The sequence below is a fragment of the Cariama cristata genome, unplaced genomic scaffold (assembly GCF_000690535.1).
Source record: "Cariama cristata isolate BGI_N322 unplaced genomic scaffold, ASM69053v1 scaffold14403, whole genome shotgun sequence".
NCBI classification, from domain to species: domain Eukaryota; kingdom Metazoa; phylum Chordata; class Aves; order Cariamiformes; family Cariamidae; genus Cariama; species Cariama cristata.
The window spans coordinates 30,009-47,812 of record NW_009607926.1 but is presented as its reverse complement, the minus strand read 5'-3'; the positions used below and the strand labels follow the sequence as shown (position 1 = coordinate 47,812).

Here is a 17,804-nt window from a genome sequence, read left to right as displayed (position 1 = left end):
ATGACGTTCTGTGGTATGGAATATCCCTTTGACTAGTTGGGGTCAGCTGTCCCGGCTGTGCTCCCTCCCAGCTTCTTGTGCACTTCCTCACTGGCAGAGCATGGGACACTGAAAAGTCCTTGACTTAGCATTACTAAGCATTACTTAGCAACAACAAAATCATCAGTGTGTTATCAACATTATTCTTATACTAAAGCCAAAACGCAGCGCTATACCAGCTACTGTGAAGAAAATGAACTCTCTCCCAGACGAAACCGGGGCATCCCCCTTAATATGACTTTTGTTAAAAAGCCAGTGGTACTCACCGTGACTAGGTTTAGTTGTGTAGCAGCAGTGTCTTGTGCTGGAGTTTGGGTTCAAGTAGGCAAAAAGTAGAACAGTGTTTTTTTAACTTGTCTGTTGGCGCTGACTGTGGGACCTTTGTGGACTTTGATCTGTGCATCCAGTTCACTTTGGAAATTATTGCATGTGCCTGGATTTTAGCTTCATTTCTGTTTGACATTTGAATACTGATTGTCTTTTTATTGCTTTGTAGAGATGCAGATGCCACGAGAATAGACATTTATACTGGTAAGTCACTCCTGCTGCTTCCTTGCGTGTCAGTGGTTAAGTCAGTAGTTAACTTGGATTTAGGCTGCAAATGTGTGTTGTACCTGGTAGAATAAGAGTGAGGGCATTTATGCCCAATACTGTGTTCAGTTTTGGGCCCCTCACTACGAGAAAGACGTTGACATGCTGGAACGTGTCCAAAAAAGGGCAATGAAGCTGGTGAAGGGTCTAGAGCACAAGTCTTATGAGGAGCAGCTGAGGGAACTGTGATTGTTTAGTCTGGAGAAAAGGAAGCTGAGGGGAGACCTTATCGGTCTCTACAACTACCTGAAAGGAGGTTGTAACGAAGTGGGTGATGGTCTCTTTTCCCATGTAACAAGTGATAGGACAAGAGGACACAGCCTCAAGTTGCACCAGGTGAGGTTTAGATTGTATATTAGGAAAAATTTCTTCACTGAAAGGGTTATCAAGCATTGGAACAGACTGCCTAGGGAAGTGGTTGCGTTACCATCTGCTCATATTTAAAAGATGTGTAGACATGGTGCTTAGGGACATGGTTTAGCGGTGGACTTGACAGTGTTAGGTTTATGGTTGGACTCAGTGATCTTAAGGGTCTTTTCCGACTTAAATAATTCTATGATTCTAGTGTTTGTCTTGTGCCCCAGTGCCTGTTGTGTTTCAAAAAGTAGTACCTTTACAAATAACTTGGGCAAACGCTTAGATCAACCTTCAGCTGAGGTCAGGTAAAGTGAGTAGCTGTTTATACTGGATGCTTAATAAACTTGCTTTTACGATATAGTCTTGTAGCACATATTTACGTACAATTAAAGTGCAGGAGAAATTCTTAGTCATTCTGTAACAAAAATCTAGTGCTCTTTCTTACAGCTTAACCATATTGGGGTTGTTCTGTTTGTTGTTTTACTTCTTCATGAACACTGATTCCGTTTTATGGAACTTCTAACTTTTGCTTGTGGGAGTAGTGAATAACTCTTCTCTTGTAGAGCGACGGGAAGACCTACGAGGTGGATTCATGCTGTGTTTTTTGGATGATGGAACAGGAATGGATTCAAGTAAGTGACAGGAAGTTACACTTGCATTTTCAAGCTGAGGTTTCATGTTACGGCTTAAGCTGAATTAACAGCTTGGTCCTGTTGAAAGGGGCACGTTCTGTGCCTGGATATATGTTCCTGCCTCTGCACTGGCTCTTTCACACTGTATCGTATATCAAAATATTCACCTTTTCAGTTGCAGAAAACTAATCTGACCAAAAGAAAATTGTTTTGCTGCATTATAGGGTTGAGTGAGCATGGCCTGTGGTTTTCCAGCACACCAAAGTTGATCTTGGGGCTGGAGGGAGAATAGGGTAACCTGAAAAGGGAACAAGCACAAGCTTTGATGGACATAAGCCTTTTCCCCATTAGAGACTGCCAAGCAGTTAGTGTATCTCAACTCTAATAAGAAAGTATGCCATGGCAGAAATTGAAAGCTTAGCTTTGAAAGCATTTTGTCATTGTTTCATCATTGGCATTGTGATTGAGGTCAATGCTTGACAATATAAAATCTTAGGAGTATGAGAAGTAGGTAACAAATGTACTTCTCCTCGTCCTAAGAATTGATGTAAATCCTTGTTGTATCTAGCAGGAGAACAGCCGCCTTGCTTTGCTTTAACATCAGTGAACAGTACTGTCGCCCCACACCACCTTCTTTGTGTCTTGAAGATGAGTAAATCATCCTGTGAGGAGCTCTCTACTGGGCAGAAATGTTGGGCTAAATTGGAAGGTTTTGGAGAAAGCGGGGAAGATGGGTAATGAAGTATTGAGTAACATTTTTGTTCTGATCCCTCAGTACTTTAAGATCCTCTTGTGATATTGTTGTGTTTTACCCCCAGCCAGCAACTAAGCACCATGCAGCCACTTGCTCACTCCTCCTCCAGTGGGATGGGGGAGAGAACTGGAAGGGTAAAAGCAAGAAAACTCATGGGTTGAGATAAGGACAGTTTCATAGGGAAAGCAAAAGCTGCGTGTGCAACCAAAACAAAACAAGGAATTCTTTCACCACTTCCCATCGGCAGGCAGGTGTTCAGCCATCTCCAGGAAAGTGGGGCTTCATCACACGTAGTGGTTACTTGGGAAGACAAATGCCATCACTCTGAACATCTCCCCCTTCCTCCTTCTTCCCCCCCGGCTTTTATTGCTGAGCATGACATCATGTGGTCTGGAATATCCCTTTGGTCAGCTGTCTTGGCCGTGTCCACTTCCAGCTTCTTGTGCACCCCCAGCCTGCTTGTTTTGGGGGCAGCATGAGAAGCAGAAGAGGCCTTGATGCTGTGTAAGCACTGCTCAGCAGTAACGAAAACATCCCTGTGTTATCAACACTGTTTTCATGACAAATCCAAAACATAGCCCCATACCAGCTACTATGAAGAAATTTAACTCTATCCCAGCCAAAACCAGTACATTCTCCAGCCCTTATTGCATTCCATTTACATCATGCTCAGGTCATGCATCATCCAATACATCCTCATTAACCAACACTCCCCCCTTCCCATCTTTTGATATACACACAGATATCATTCCCTTAGTCTATGGACCACCCCTGTGAAATGTCTGTAAAATGTCCATAAAATATCCATCAAGTTCATTTCATCCATGACTATGGGCTCCATCTGTTATGGTGATCACTCAGGACAGGAGAGGTGGTGTGTTGCGTGGAGTTATTTGGCACCAAAGCCCAGGTCGGGTCACTGCTGCACTTGCACTGTGTCTTGTGAGGCTCATCCTCCATTGGTTCAGGTGGTTCCTGCTATAGTAATTCCTGTAACATTTAACTCAAATCATGGGTTACAACAATTTAAAGGTTTTTCATTACAACCTACACCCCGGTCCCTTTGGACCAGGACGCAGGGTTTAACGTTGCAGTGAACTCCTCCCCTTGCCCCTGCTCCACCTTGGACTCATCCATGGACCAGAGTCCCTTAGGGGTGTACCTACTTCAAGTGGACCCTTATCTATGAGCCACAGTCTCTTCAGGGGTATACCTGCTGTGGCATAGACTTATCCACAGCCACAGTTGCTTTGAGGTGCACCTGCTCCAGCACTGTCTTATCTGTGGGCTACAATGCCTTCAGAGATATACCTTCTCCAGCATGGACTTACCCACAGCCCCAGTCCCTTCAGGGGTGTATCTGCTCTGTCGTGGGCTTGTCCATGGCCACACGCTTTGGGGTGTTCCACCATGACCTCATTGACAGCCACTGATGCTTCAAGGTGTACCCACTGCAGCATGGATTTAGCCACAGCCACGGATGCTTTGATGTGTACCTTCTCCAGCGTGGACTTGTCCTTGGGCCATGATCCCTTCAGAGGTTTACCTCCTGCGGCACAGACACAGAGTGGAAGGTGACAAACGTCTGTTCTAATGCTGCAGTCTCTAATAGCAGTTTTTACACTGTTGTTGCTCCTGTATTACTGATTTTGTGACAAAGTGAGATTTAAGTATTGGCTAAATATTAAGTTACTTCTTTTGACTCATCTTTCTGCTAAATCTTGAAGGATTTTATCCTGGCTTTTGTAGTCTGAGATACTCTGTAAAGGAGATTGGCAGATATTGTGGGTTGTATTGATATTTCATAGCACTATACGTCATATACAGCACATACCGTGTGATTTATGTCCTTTGACTGTCTTGATGCTTCCATCAAAGTGTGGTGCATTCTGTGTCTGAATTTTTCTTAATTTTTTTATTTTAAATGAGCTGTGAAGTTATCTTTGCCCCTTTCCAGCCCATTGCTTTTCAGAATGTAAAATTGGTATGCAACTTAGCTTAGCACTTTAAAAAAGCCTTTCTTAATTTTCAGCAGTCTGAGACATACTGTTTTGATGCAGAGTCTAGCTCTAGCAATCACGTCTTCATGGGTTTAACACTGGATGGTCATAGTGAGCTTGTTATGCATTTGAAAGTCACTTGACCAAGGGCAGCCAGGTAGAAACTCCATTTGCTGCGCTATTTGCCTGTCAACATGGACAGAAGTGTCTGGGGAGAGTCTGTTATTCTAACTCCCTACATGGGCCTCTCTCTGATTCTGTCCCTGGCTATAGGGGTCTGAGTTTTAATTTCTCATAATGCAGGATCTACCAGTTTTAAAGACATCTTGAAGATCTCTTACCTGAAAGCTGGTTTTAGGAGATGTCAGCAGAAAGTCTTTTATTGGACTTTTTTCCCTTCTTATTTTGAAGATAGCATCAACATCCATACAGACTTTCATTCAACAGAAATCACAGGGCCTGGGAGTGTTTTATTTTTCTGCATGGTAATTTTAATTAAGGAATATTTTTATTGTACATAAAGCTGACATGTTAAAAAGAATAACTATGTGACTTGCCATAGGGCTCTTGGAGCCTACACTAGCATGCGATCTTCCTGAATACACTGAAAGGACAGCTTAGAAGACTGGATGAGGCATCATCTGGGAGGATGAGTAAATGAAGGCAGGTATCTCTGGGCACTTTCACACAGGGGAGAGCTGAATGGCTCAAGTGAACTGTTCCATTAACACATTCTCAGTGTTACTCTGTGCTGTTGCTGTTCAATCTCATTGGTCTTGTTCTGTGTTGGACAGTTTTAGATTTGTCTGGCAAGCTGTGAAAACAGAAGGCTATAGTGAGGCAATAGGCCAAACTTGAGTGCTCTGTCTGACAGCTTCCGATTGTGAAGCCATATAGCAGCTCCTCAAGTAAAATTAGTGGAAGGTGTAAGTGATTAGCATTTCTAAAAACTAGGTGTGTTTGTCAAATGACTCCTACTACAATTGCATTCAGAACTTGCTGCATTGGCTCTCTTAATGATCACACTGGATTGCGTGGTCTGAAGATCAAAGTATGTTTGTACTCAAGCTGCAAACATCTTATGCCATAGAGTCCTAAGTTATCAAAAGATCTGAGGATTCAGTGATGCCACAGTGCAGATCTTTTTCTGAAAAATCTTGTGTATTAGGGAGGTATTAGGATAATAGTACTGGTCCAAAAGTTTGGCTTTTTCATAAGGGACTAAATAAGAGTCAGAAAACCAAACAATAGATCTCATGCAGCACATCTTAGGTCAGGATTTCCCATATTGTCAGTGGCATCACTACTGAGGATACTTAGGCTTGAGAATTTTACCTACTGCTTGGGCTCTGAAGGTGCTGCATGAATTTAATGAATCAAAATGTGGGTGGAATGATTCAATGAATCAACTTGTACGTTGAAAAAGTATAACAACTAATTTAGGAAGTGATCTGTAATTGTATCCTTAAAGGATTGAAGAAAGTAAGTCTTTAACTTGCGTTTTAGAATCACAGAAACATAGAACAGCCCAGGTTGGAATGGACCTCAAAGATCATCTGGTCCAGCCTTTTGTGGGAAAGGGAGCCTAGATGAGATGATTTAGCACCCTGTCTTGTCACATCTGAAAACCTCCAGCAATGGGCACTCCACCACATCCCTGGGGAGGTTGTTCCAGTGATTGATTGTTCTCACTCTAAATTTTTTTTTTTCTTGTATTGAGATGAAACCTCTCCCAGTGCAGCTTGTACCCATTGCCCCTTGTCTTTTCCATGTGGCTCCTTGTGAAGAGGGAGCCTTCATCCTCTTTGTAGCTGCCCTTTAAGTGCTGGAATACTGTGATGAGATTCCCCCTGAGTGTGCTCTTCTCCAGGAAGAAGACACCTAGCTCCTTCAGTCTTTTCTCATAGGGCAAGTTCTCCAGTCCTTTGGTCGTCTCTTCTTTTGGACCTTGTCCAGTCTGTCTGCATCTTTCGTGAATTGAAGAGACCAGAACTGGACACAGTACTTCAGGTGTGGCCTGACAAGCACTGAGTAGAGTGGGATGATCACAGCTCTACCTCTGTAGTAATGCCACTGTGGATGCAGCCCAGGATCCCATTTGCCTTTGTTGCTGCAGCGGTGCACTGCTGACTCATGCTCAGCTTGTCCACCAGGACCCCTAGATCCCTTTCAGCAAAGCTGCTCCCCAGCCACACAGTTCCCAGTCTGTGCTGGGCTCTTTGGTTATTTCATCCCAGGTGCAGGACCTTGCCCTTCCCTTGAACTTCATACGGTTCTTGCTTGCCCACTCTTCCAGCCTGTTCAGGTCTCTCTCTAAGGTGGCTCTCCCTTCTGACGTGTCCAACTTACCACCATGAGCAAACCTGGTGAGGGTGCTTTCAATCCTGTCATACAGATCCCTTATGAAGATGTTGAACAGCATGGAGCACAGCATCGATCCCTGGGGGACCCCACTTGTGACAGGCTACCAGCCAGAGTAAAAACCATTGATGATCACTCTTTGAGTGTGACCTGTGAGCCACTTCCCTACCCATCTTGCGTACCACCCATCCGGTCTGTGTCTTGTCACTTTGTCTAGGAGAAGGCGGTGGGAAAACAGTGTCCAACGCTTTGCTGAAGCCCAGCTAAACAACATCCACTGCTCTCCCCATGTGGACAGAAAGTGCTGCCTTGTTGTGGAAGGTGACCAGGTCAGTCAGGTACGACTTACCTTTGGTAAATCTGTGCTGGCTTATCCCAATCACTTGCTTCATTTGGCTTGTAATACTTTTTAAGAGGACTTGTTCCATTGCTTTCCCAGGCATTGAAGTAAATATATAAATTCTTGCTCCTTTAAACTGTATTTTTGAAGTTTGGAAGCTCTAAAGAGCTTTTGTTTTACTGGACAGAGTTAATGTAGTACTAATGTCTTTGTTACTTTATTAGATGTTGTATTTTTAAAATACTGTTTATCCAAGGCTCACAACAGTGAGGAACGGTGTTTAAATGTAACTGGGATTCTAGCACTTACTGTGGAGTGTGTGTATATGCTTTTGTGTGTAGGCAGTGACACTCAGGGGACCACTCTAAGGGGAGTGGTCTGAATATTTCTCAGGGGAAAATATCCCTTTAACCTTGTAGCACATTGATGTTTCATCTCAAGTTAACAGATTTTTGAAATAAATTGCAGGAACGTATATCAAACTGGCTTGTCAATCACTAGCTGTATTCAGCCATTTCCCTCAGGTGGCTGAGTGTCTTGTGTTTGTTACAGTGATGAAATACTTGTCCTTGTCCCAGGGAAAGCTTGACTGAAAGTAATCTTGCTTTAGGCTGATTTCCCCCAGGTAGTAAATTAGATACTTTGGCTCTGGGATATTTTTTGAGGATGCTGTCGAGTCCACTGCAAGTACTCTACCTAATGTGGATATAGCAGATGAATTTATGGAGAAGGCAGGAAGGATAATTTTCTGTGCTCAGATCAGGATCTTCTTTAGTGTATTCTCAACTGGAGAACTTGGAATTATGAGAGGACCTCTTCAAAGGGTGAAGCCAGGTCTGACTTCAGTGGCTGCCTTGTGAGACCCGTAGCAGGGGAGCAGGGAGATGTGGCTTGTGACCTATAGCGGGGGAGCAGGCAGCTGCCTGCGGGGATGTCGGCGGTGTGTTGTGTGTCAGCCAGTGCATGTGCTGTGACAGTCTGCCTGTTGTTCAGGAGGGTGCTCTGTTGCTGTCCTGGGGGACCAACAGGAACTAAACAGCTCCATCCCCCAGTTCATCCCAGGCACCTGATGTTTCTTATTAAGACACTTTTTATCTGTGCCCTTGATTTCTTTTCTTAAGCTCTGAAGATCAATCTGCCATCTTGAGCAAAGTCCTTTGGGTCTGTCTGGCAGAGATCAAATCACACTCCCCCCTTTTTAATCCCAGGGAGATTTTTGGGGTTTTTTTTGTTTGGGGGGTTTTTTGGGGTTGGGTTTATTTTTTTTTTTTTAATCCAGTAACTCTAAAACAAGACAAAACGACAACAATGTGACTAAAATTGCCTTAAGTGAAACTCCCTCCAGAGCCTTAGCTTAAAAAAGCTGGAAAAAAATTCATTTGTACCTTGATTCTTGGGAGGAGGTGAAGATTAAATCTCTTCCAAAGACAGCAAGCCTGGAGCAGAGAGAGGTGCTCGCAGTCCCCTCTGCTCGGCATCATCTTTGTCCCTCTGCCCAGAAAGAAGAATATTTATAGGGTGGTTTTAAACCATATGGTCACCTTTTCTGAGAGAGGAAATGCTTCGGACAATTACTCTCTACCCTTTTTAGGCTTCTCAAAGTTTTCTTAAAAATAGTTGTTGATACAACTTTTTGTATAGCAAAAGGGTTCCAGGAGCCAACTCTTCCTAGAGTATCCCATATCCTCTTTTCTGACCAGGCTTTAAAACTATCGCAGTAATAGTAATAATAATAGTAATAATAATAATAATATCATCGTCAATATCCTTACCCAGGTCTCAAATATGAGATAATCGAACTTTTTCTTTGTTTGGCTAGAAAATACTGTAGTAGGTTGAAGAAAAGGAAGAGGTACTCGCATCCAGTCAAAAGTTGGTTTTGAAATAGTTGTGGACCTCCGTTGTGAACACACTGAATTGAGACTTGAGGTGCTGAATTGAGGTGCTTGCACAGTCATTCTCCTGTATTTTCACCTTGTAATTTGTAGCTTTAAATCTGAATGTCATTTCAGTGGAAAATGGCATTCTGATACCTGGCTCAGTGTTTTCGTGTTAGACCAATGGTGTTAGTACTAAACATCTTACTGCAAAAATTCACTATCAGTACTAGTGGACCTGAGTACGTCTCCTGTATGCTTAAATCAAACTTGTCCACAGGCTCAGCCTCTGCGTAGCTGGCTGGTGGGGTGAGCAATGTCCCGTGCTCCCTCACAGCTTGTGTATGCATTTAAGGGCTGTAATTGTTGTTAGCTTTCCTGTTAGCGCACTTTGTGTTCCTTGTCTGTGGAACTGCTTTTCATTTCTCTTGATTAACTCCATGGTGAAATGATTGCTGTCTCTTGGGGGAAGGGAGAAGAATTGTTCTACCCTATGGATGATCTTAAAAGGCTTTATCCCTTGAACAATAGAAAGGCTTGAACTAAAAATGACAGACCTCTCAGCTGTAAAGCCATCACGTCCTTTCATTTTGTCCAGTGCTAATAAAATACTCCGTTAATTACTGCTGTACTTGCTAGTACTGCCTTTTCACCAACAGTTGTCCTGCTGTCAGTAGTCTAGCAATCTCCTGCAAAAATTAGCTTTTTGTCTTAATAGTGCATTGATTAATCATAGTTTAGTTCAATGCCATGAAGAAAAAGTAACGTTTATCTCGAATTCAAGACTTTTTTATAGTACTGACTTATGCTCTAGTGCCAGTGGTTTCAAGTCTGTTGTCAGCAGTACACACAGTACAGCAGAGCTGCAGGGTCCCAGGTATGTTTTGGTTTATGAGCACATTGATAATTGTGGTGGACACAACAGATCGTCTCGTGGACATTTTTTATAAAAAGAAATGTCTTTGTGCAGTTCGGATGGAGCACTGGGCTAGTCTGAAAATTAAAACTCTTTTTGTCAGCATAATTGCATCTGTACAAAGCTTTTGATAACGTAAATGCCAGGATGAGACTTTGGCTTGGGCTTCTGGCCTCTTCCATGCTATAGCCTTTCTGTGCTACTTACAGTAGTGAATAAGTTTATCTAAAAGATGTGTGCATGTGTGTCTGTATATTAAAATAAGCTTTTTTTGTTCCCTGTCTCTCGTTCCAGATGAAGCTGCCAGTGTTATTCAATTTGGTAAATCAGCCAAGCGATCACCTGAGTCAACTCAAATTGGGCAGTATGGGAACGGCTTGAAATCGTAGGTATAACAAAAGCCAGGCTCCTGAGATTATGAAGGTTAGAGTTGAGATAGTAAAAATATTTTTTGCTTGGAGGTGTGTATCTTTTTTTCCAGGAAAAAAAAAAGACCAAATGAAATCTAAATAAAGATACCATAGTTTGGTAGACAGGAGCTCTATGAACATCTACTGTAGTTCTTCAGTGGCCGAGAAGTCTGTCCAAAGCTGATGACAGTGTTTTACCATTATGTTTGCATGATGCAGAGGATATAGATCAGAGCTGGGGAAAAGAAGTGAAAGAGTGGGAAACAAAACCTTAATATGCTTGTGTCAGACAGATAGTAAAATTGGAGCAAGAGGGTGCTGCAGCCTCTCACTAGGAAAGTTGTCTGGTGCAAGTCAGATGAACTTAAATATTTTCTTTTTTTTTTTCTTAAATCAAACAAATGCATGGAGAAGGGGAATGATGGAAGGAGTGAGAGGAGGAGTGGGATTAAGTGGCAGAGGAGCAGAGGTGGGAAGGAAATCTTACTGGTTGGAGGGGATTTGCTAGGGAAGAGAAAGATGTTTGCTGTGGTGAACTAGTGTCTTTGGGAAAGTGAGAGGGATTTTATGGCTTACTCTGGCTGTTCTGCTTTATGCTGTTCTATGTGGCTTGATTATTTATATGCATCCTACTGGGGAAATCTGTGGGACTATAATCTGGGGGGAAAGAAAAAAGGGTATATAAGAGGTCTTGAGATACAATTGATCCAGCTGCAGTGCGGGACAAATCCCAGATCCTGCCTATGCACTCCCAGGACAGATCTGCCTCCTGTTCTTAACCTTGACCAAGAGGCATACTATGTTACAGCTGAGAAATGCAGACTGAAGCCTAAACATGTGAAAGATGGGCTTTGATATTGCATTAAGCCAATCTAAAGAGAACTGAACTAACAGAACACTAATCCTTTTTTTGATGCAATGCTAATTTTTCTCTGTTAAGGTTTTTTGGACGAGTTGGGTAATAGGGTAAAAGAAGATGGGGAAGGCACTATTAGGGATAGGAGAGTGGGGAGGAAGATGGGACTGTCCCTTTTCATGACAACTAGGTGCTAAGTTACATTACCTGAAGTGTCCGTGAGTCTTTGAAGTTAGACATTAGTAAATAAATTGTCTGTGTCTCAAACTCGTCCACTGCTATTCATTCTGTGTACAGCAAAATGAAGCATGCATTTGCTTTCTCACTTACATTTCTGCTCTCATATTTGAAGGTTGTTGTCACATCTCGCCTTAGTCATCTTTTTTAGAATTAAAAAAAAAAAGTTTTCTTTTTGTCAGACTTTCTACATCGTATGAGCCTGGAAAGCCATGCTGTACTTCTGCACCTTTTAATTGTGACTAGTGTTAAATGTTCTGAAACGTAATGAAAATGTCCAGGTTGAGATGTCTTTTGAAAGGAATGAGATGTTTGGAGAGAAATGGTAGTTGCTGTTTAAACCCTTCTTCTGCCTCACCTGGTTTTGACATCTCATAATTAAACATAATAGGAAGAAAACTCAGTAAAGTGGTCTGCTTTCTACAAAGCATTGTGCATCAGGTGTAACATGCAGCCTGAAATTATCTCCAGGGGTTCCATGCGAATTGGGAAGGATTTTGTCCTGTTCACGAAGAAAGACAACACTATGACTTGCCTCCTCTTGTCACGGACATTCCATGAGGAAGAAGGCATCGATGAGGTTTGCATGTTCTTTGTTGTGATGAACTAATATGGTGATTACTGTCTCCTCTGACCTTCCCCAGCTCTCACAGAAGAGTCTGTGTCAGCGTTGGTTGCCACTCTGGTTGGATCAGTGTATGGTTTTCTCTTGGTGATACACTTGTAGGGATTCTGCAAAGTCATCAAAGATTTTTTTCCTTTTGGTTTTAATTCTGTTTGAGAGGTCTCTCTAAACTACAGCAAGTTTTGAAGGGCTTGTTTCATCACTTAAAGTTGCTTTGACCGAGTTCAGGACATGCCCAGATTTCTTGTATTTACCTTTTCCCACAAAATTTGAGTTTGATATGTATTTAAATTTATTGGTCGGATTTGATTTTCTGTGAAGAATTAAAGGTGTGATTGAAGTCTACTGCTCACAGGTCATAAACTCCAGACATGTCTCCTCGTTTGGATTTTTATTTATTTTTTAATAAATCGGTGTGGTTCTACCTATTGAAAACTTGTATATCTTGATACATAATTCAGGCATTGCTGTTCTGTATCCAGACTGTCATCATGGAAGTGTTTTTGTGCTCAAGCATAAGTATTTTCCAGGCAAGGCCGATAATGCAAAGTTTTAAATTTGCACTGGGATAGTATCTAAGAAAGCAATTTCCATTTCCGTTGTGACAGTGAAAGGAGCTCCACAAAGAAACTGTTGAGGGAGCAATGCTAGCCAGCTGATGGCTGAAACAAGTTGGGAACAGTGATGTAGTTCCCACAGCAGCTCTGGAGCCAGAAATTTTGGCTTGACTCGAATTCTAAAGTGAGGTCAGGATTCACTGTCCTTGATAGGCAGCTGCATTCTATAATTCTATCTATGTTTTTGTTCTAAATGACAGAAAAATATCCAATGACCTTGCTAGAATCCTATAAAAATAATAAATAGTGAGATCAGGATAAATATGAGTGAAGGATATTTGAGTTCAAGAGAGAAGTTAAGCACAGAGGTTGAAGTTTTTGAAGAAGCAAAGTTTGGGTGTTTTTTTAGTATTATGAAAGTTGTTAGGAGGGGGAAAAAAGACACTGAGTGTGTGAGTAGCCAGTACCATACAGGTTACTGGGGAATGGTTCAGTCGAAGACTAGATGTTCTAGGAAGGCAACTCAGAGGCTGGCAAAGAGGGATCCTCAAGCATTTGACAGATGTGCAAACCACTGAAAAGCTAGGAAAGTCTCTTGCAGTGACTTAGGGGGCTGTAGGAAGGGGTAAGTCACTTGGCCATGGTCCGCAGAAGGGGCTGACTGGAGTGGGTGTGCCTGAGTTGCTCTTTGTACCCTGTGATTTGCAGGTCATTGTTCCCCTGCCCACCTGGAACACACGGAGCCAGGAACCTGTGACTGACAACATGGAGAAGTTTGCTATTGAGACGGAGCTAATTTACAAGTATTCCCCTTTCAAATCAGAACAGGAAGTGATGGAGCAGTTTAATAAGATACGTGGTGAGAAAGGTACATATGGACAGTGCTGGTCACGGGCGAGGAATTTGGGGTTTGGCTGGGATTCACCTGATCAACTTGTTGCTTGCTCAGGCACCCTGGTCATCATATTTAACCTCAAATTAATGGATAATGGAGAGCCAGAACTGGATGTGACTTCTGACCCCCGAGACATTCAGATGGCAGAGACACCCCCAGAGGGAACGTAAGTGTGATGGTTGTTACAAGCCCTTGAGCTCTGATCAAATTATGTGTAGGGTTTGGCTATATACTATGTGCATGTGTTTTTTAAAAGCTTCTCTTTCTATAGTGAATTGGAGAATTTAGAAGATCTTTAGCTTGTTCTTCAGCAGTTTGGAGTTCATGCGTGTAAATGACCTGCGGGCTTTATGGTTGTGTGTTTCGTGTGAATGCCTGAGTTGGCTTGTCTCGACTTAGTCAAAGCAGCAAACTCAATGACATTCTTTGGCACCTTAAAACAAAGGAGTCCTAAACTATAGGTTTAATTTTCTACACTCATCAAAGATATTTTCCTCAGAATGACAGCTGGTTGTGAGTCTGTGCTGCTCTCAAACTGATTTTCAATTTTGTGATTAAATGAACCCTGGCAAAATGCGAGGTGCTGTGCAGGTCAGCCCCCATGAGCAAATGGTACAGGTGGGTTCAGGTGGGGCATATCACCACGTCTTTCTGGGAGCAGGGGCAGTTCCTGGACTTCTCTGCAGAGGAGGAAGAAGGATGTGCTCAGAGGGCAGCTGGAGGAGCAAAGCGCCCTGTTCAGGGAGAGCTGAGTGTTTGCAGAGTTGTTCACTTGTAGTCTGATAAGGAAAAACTGAGCTGAACTGAGCCAAATGCTTGATTAAATCTCTGAGCTCCATGGGCAGATCTAGCAAGCTTTATCTTTTTAATGAGATTGCATGTTTCTTTCCTGAAGTGCTTGAATTTCCTATAGAAATACAGTTTCAAACACGGTAAACTTAGCTATTTCTGTATGTATTAGCTTGATGTTACTGAGTACACAGCTGCAGCAAACTCCTTGGGGACCTCCAGGGATGTAATATACTTCTCAGTTTCTTTAATGCCTGCTGGTGAGCTTTCATGATTACCACTGATCACTGTAAGGAGCTTCTTCCTCCTGACCTTGTGATACCATTTGTCTGTGTGATCAGTGCAGTTTCTGTCGGAGCATACTCCTGACTAACTGAATGGTAAGAGAACGCACTAGCAAGTGGGGACACACTTCATGTTAAATGGTCCAGTTTATAGGTTTAACCTTTATTGTCCAGCTATATTCAAAACATCCTTTTCAGACTACAGTAATATGTGCATCAATGTTTTATAACAGTATTTAAAATGTTAAATAGCTCAATAGAAAATCTCTGTAGAAGACATACGTAGAAAAAATTTAAAAGAAAAGCCTCATTTATTGTAGCTGCATGGTAATTACAGTAGAAAAGTCTTTTACCTAGCTTTCTTGCTGAAGGTTGTCTCTTTGGCATGTTTTGAAGTAGATGACTTGAGATGGTAACAGTTACAGTTATATGAAGTATGAATCCTGCCATAGGTGCTTACAATACATCAGGGGTAGTGCAGAGCAGTGTGGGGAGATGATTCTGTTGGTCACTTGGCTCCTGCGTAGCAGTTTATTGGGAAACGAGAATCTTACAAATTTTGTCTATGGAGAAACTTGTTTGGTTTGGATAGAGGAGGAGGCTCTGTGACAGTAGTATGTCATGGCTCTTCTTAATTGGAGGGGAATGAAGGGGCAAAAACTGTGAAGGAAAGAGGAAGCAGAATGCAGACTGAAAGAGACTTCAAGATGAACACTCTGAATAAAGAGACACTGATTACTCAGGGGGTGAATCAATGGAGTCATCTTTGGGCTACATGGACCAGACTGGTAGAATGTCTACTGGTAGTCCTAAAAGGAAGTGCTGAACAAACTGCTCAGTCTCTGTAAGCATCCCTCTCTTGCAGAAAACCTGAGCGCCGCTCCTTCCGTGCCTATACTGCTGTACTTTATATTGATCCCAGAATGAGGATCTTCATAAATGGACACAAAGTACAAACCAAACGACTTTCATGCTGCCTGTACAAGCCAAGGTAGGTGTTGGACCCAGAGTCTGCAGGTGTGTGGGACCGTGTGGAGCTTCCTTACAGAAAAGGTTTGGCATTTTGCTCTCCAGCTGTATCCTGCATAATTCCCTGTTAAAGCCATGGAAACAGATCATAAGAGAATGGTATGTGGTATTGACATCATGGAAAAAGAGGTAGATAGTGGAAAATCTAATGCCTTTGAAAATTATATGAGTAATTTGTGCAATTTGGCTCCCTTTCAGAGCAAACAAAGAAATGAAGATACTAGTTGTTCAAAATGCCATATCCATACAAAACTGTTGGGTAACTTTTTTTTTAAAGTAGGAAAAGGAAATATATATGGTGGATATCAGAATTATTAATGAAAAGAAACTAGACTGAGCACTTTGAAACAGTTGCTTTGAAAATTAACTTTTATATGTAGCTGCTGTAGGTTTGAATAGATGTTGGGAAATACCTTTCCTTATCTTCCTTTTAAATTCCCTTAAAAAAATTTGAAGGTGGGGTGTGCTGCCATTTGTCTTAACAGGGACTGGAAAAGGTTATAAGGATTGGAGGGGAAAGGAAAACATGTATTTAAATCCCCTTGAGGCGATAGTGTCCTCCTATCCCTGGGAGCACACAGGCTGTGTTCTAGCTACCTTAACACGATCTGTCTTAATAAAATTCTGGTAATTTTGTAGAGTACTTGCGGGTTACTTTAATACAGCATTTCGGATTGCGGTAGTGTTTCAGTAGTATGGGCCCACTATCAACCTGTTGGGTATTTTTACTAACTGCAATCCAATGTCACGCCACTGATTGCTGCCCTAAGAGCCTGGCCAGTTTTCAACTTACTGCATGGTCTGTCTGTAAAGCTGGTACTTCCTCAGCTTCTTAAATGAAAAATGTGTGAAATGGTATCAGAAACTTGACCCAAGTCAAGGGAGATTACATCCACTGCTCTCCTCTTACTGACTAAGCCAGTCGTTTCATTGTAGAAGGCAGTCGGTAGGTGCAGCTTGACTTGCCACTGTAAATCCTGATTTGCTAGGTAGAAAATCTCTGAATTTCTGATTGTGTTTACCAACATGTGAGTGCCAAGTGCTGGTTCCTCTTGTGCCACAGTCCAACAAAAGTACTATGGAGAGAAATTAGAGGAGGAATGCACAGGTCTCATCAGAGACCAGCTTCTTGCAAGACTAAAAGACAGGATACCATCACTATGGGATTGTGCTAGCATTGTCATGATAATATAAAATGGATCTGGTCACCCCAGATGTTCATCTACCTTCAGTATCTTCTTTTTTAGGTGTTTGGTAGTCACAGCCTGGGGAGGGATATGAGAATTTTATTCTATACCATAGGACTGTTTTCTATTGAAAAGAGACTGTATTTTTAGACAATTTACACAGCATCTCTTCTGAGTCGCTATCACCAATTCTGTATCTGCTTTTCATTGTTTTTGGGGAATAGTTGCAGCTGTAGAAGGGGAACTTCAAATTGTAACTGCTCAGCAATGGTAACTCCTGACCAAAGAATGATCTGGCATGGAGGGCAAGAAGGTTTGGGTAAAACCCAACCACAGAATGGGTTACACTGGCTAATGAGATAAGAAATGCTGTGGTATTGTTTCATAACAATGGTGTAATGCCAAGTGCTCAGAGGCCAGTTGTGGTAAATGGAGCTGGTGCTGGGGGATGAACCCAAGGCTGGGCTGAGGTACCCCATGCTGATGCTCATGGGATCAGTGCTGCTGCAGGTCTTTCTAACAAATCTGTTTGTGCAACATCTTTACAGACTCCTTTTAGATCTGCTTATGGTGGTAGGCCAATAAAAATTCCCCAAAAACTGTAAAGACATTTACATTTAAAATCCCCACTCGTGCAGCAGAATAGTAAAGACCTTGCAAACAAGGCCTTCCTGTAGAGCACAGTGTAGGTCTTATTGGACTTGGGGCAATTATCGTAACCTGACTGGGTCTTTCTGGAGAGTGTCCAGACTGCTTCCTTCTGATTTCAGACTCGTGATGCTGGGTTTGGGCTCCAGAAGCTGTGTGACCATTGGGACAAGCTATTGAAGCCTTCCCCATGGGTTCTGAGAGCCAGCACAGCCCTTAGCATAGGTACCCACACTGTGCCCTGGAGAGGTTGTGGAAACTCAATCTTTTACCTTCAGACACCTGAGCAGAGCTTAATCTGCCCTAGGTGGCTCTTTCCTGAGGGAAAACCAGTAAATTGGTCTATTCTGAGCGTGGAGTTACTCTGCTTTTAGAGCTACAGGTGATTTTTTTTTTTTCTCCCTGAACAGGGTGCCGAAC

At 42.4% G+C, this 17,804-nt stretch overlaps 1 protein-coding gene across 1 annotated transcript in view; it reads left to right on the top strand.

Annotated features, from left to right (window-relative positions):
* The first annotated feature begins 539 nt into the window (after positions 1–539).
* MORC2 (MORC family CW-type zinc finger 2) overlaps positions 540–17,804 on the top strand; it is a 40,517-nt gene continuing 23,252 nt past the window's right edge. Inside the window, exons 1-7 of the mRNA XM_009696935.1 lie at positions 540–570; positions 1,551–1,619; positions 10,162–10,252; positions 11,842–11,950; positions 13,261–13,420; positions 13,502–13,613; positions 15,386–15,511. Of these exons, the coding sequence (XP_009695237.1) occupies positions 1,580–1,619; positions 10,162–10,252; positions 11,842–11,950; positions 13,261–13,420; positions 13,502–13,613; positions 15,386–15,511 (638 nt within the window). The 5' untranslated portion in view covers positions 540–570; positions 1,551–1,579. The remainder of the gene's footprint in view (positions 571–1,550; positions 1,620–10,161; positions 10,253–11,841; positions 11,951–13,260; positions 13,421–13,501; positions 13,614–15,385; positions 15,512–17,804) is intronic.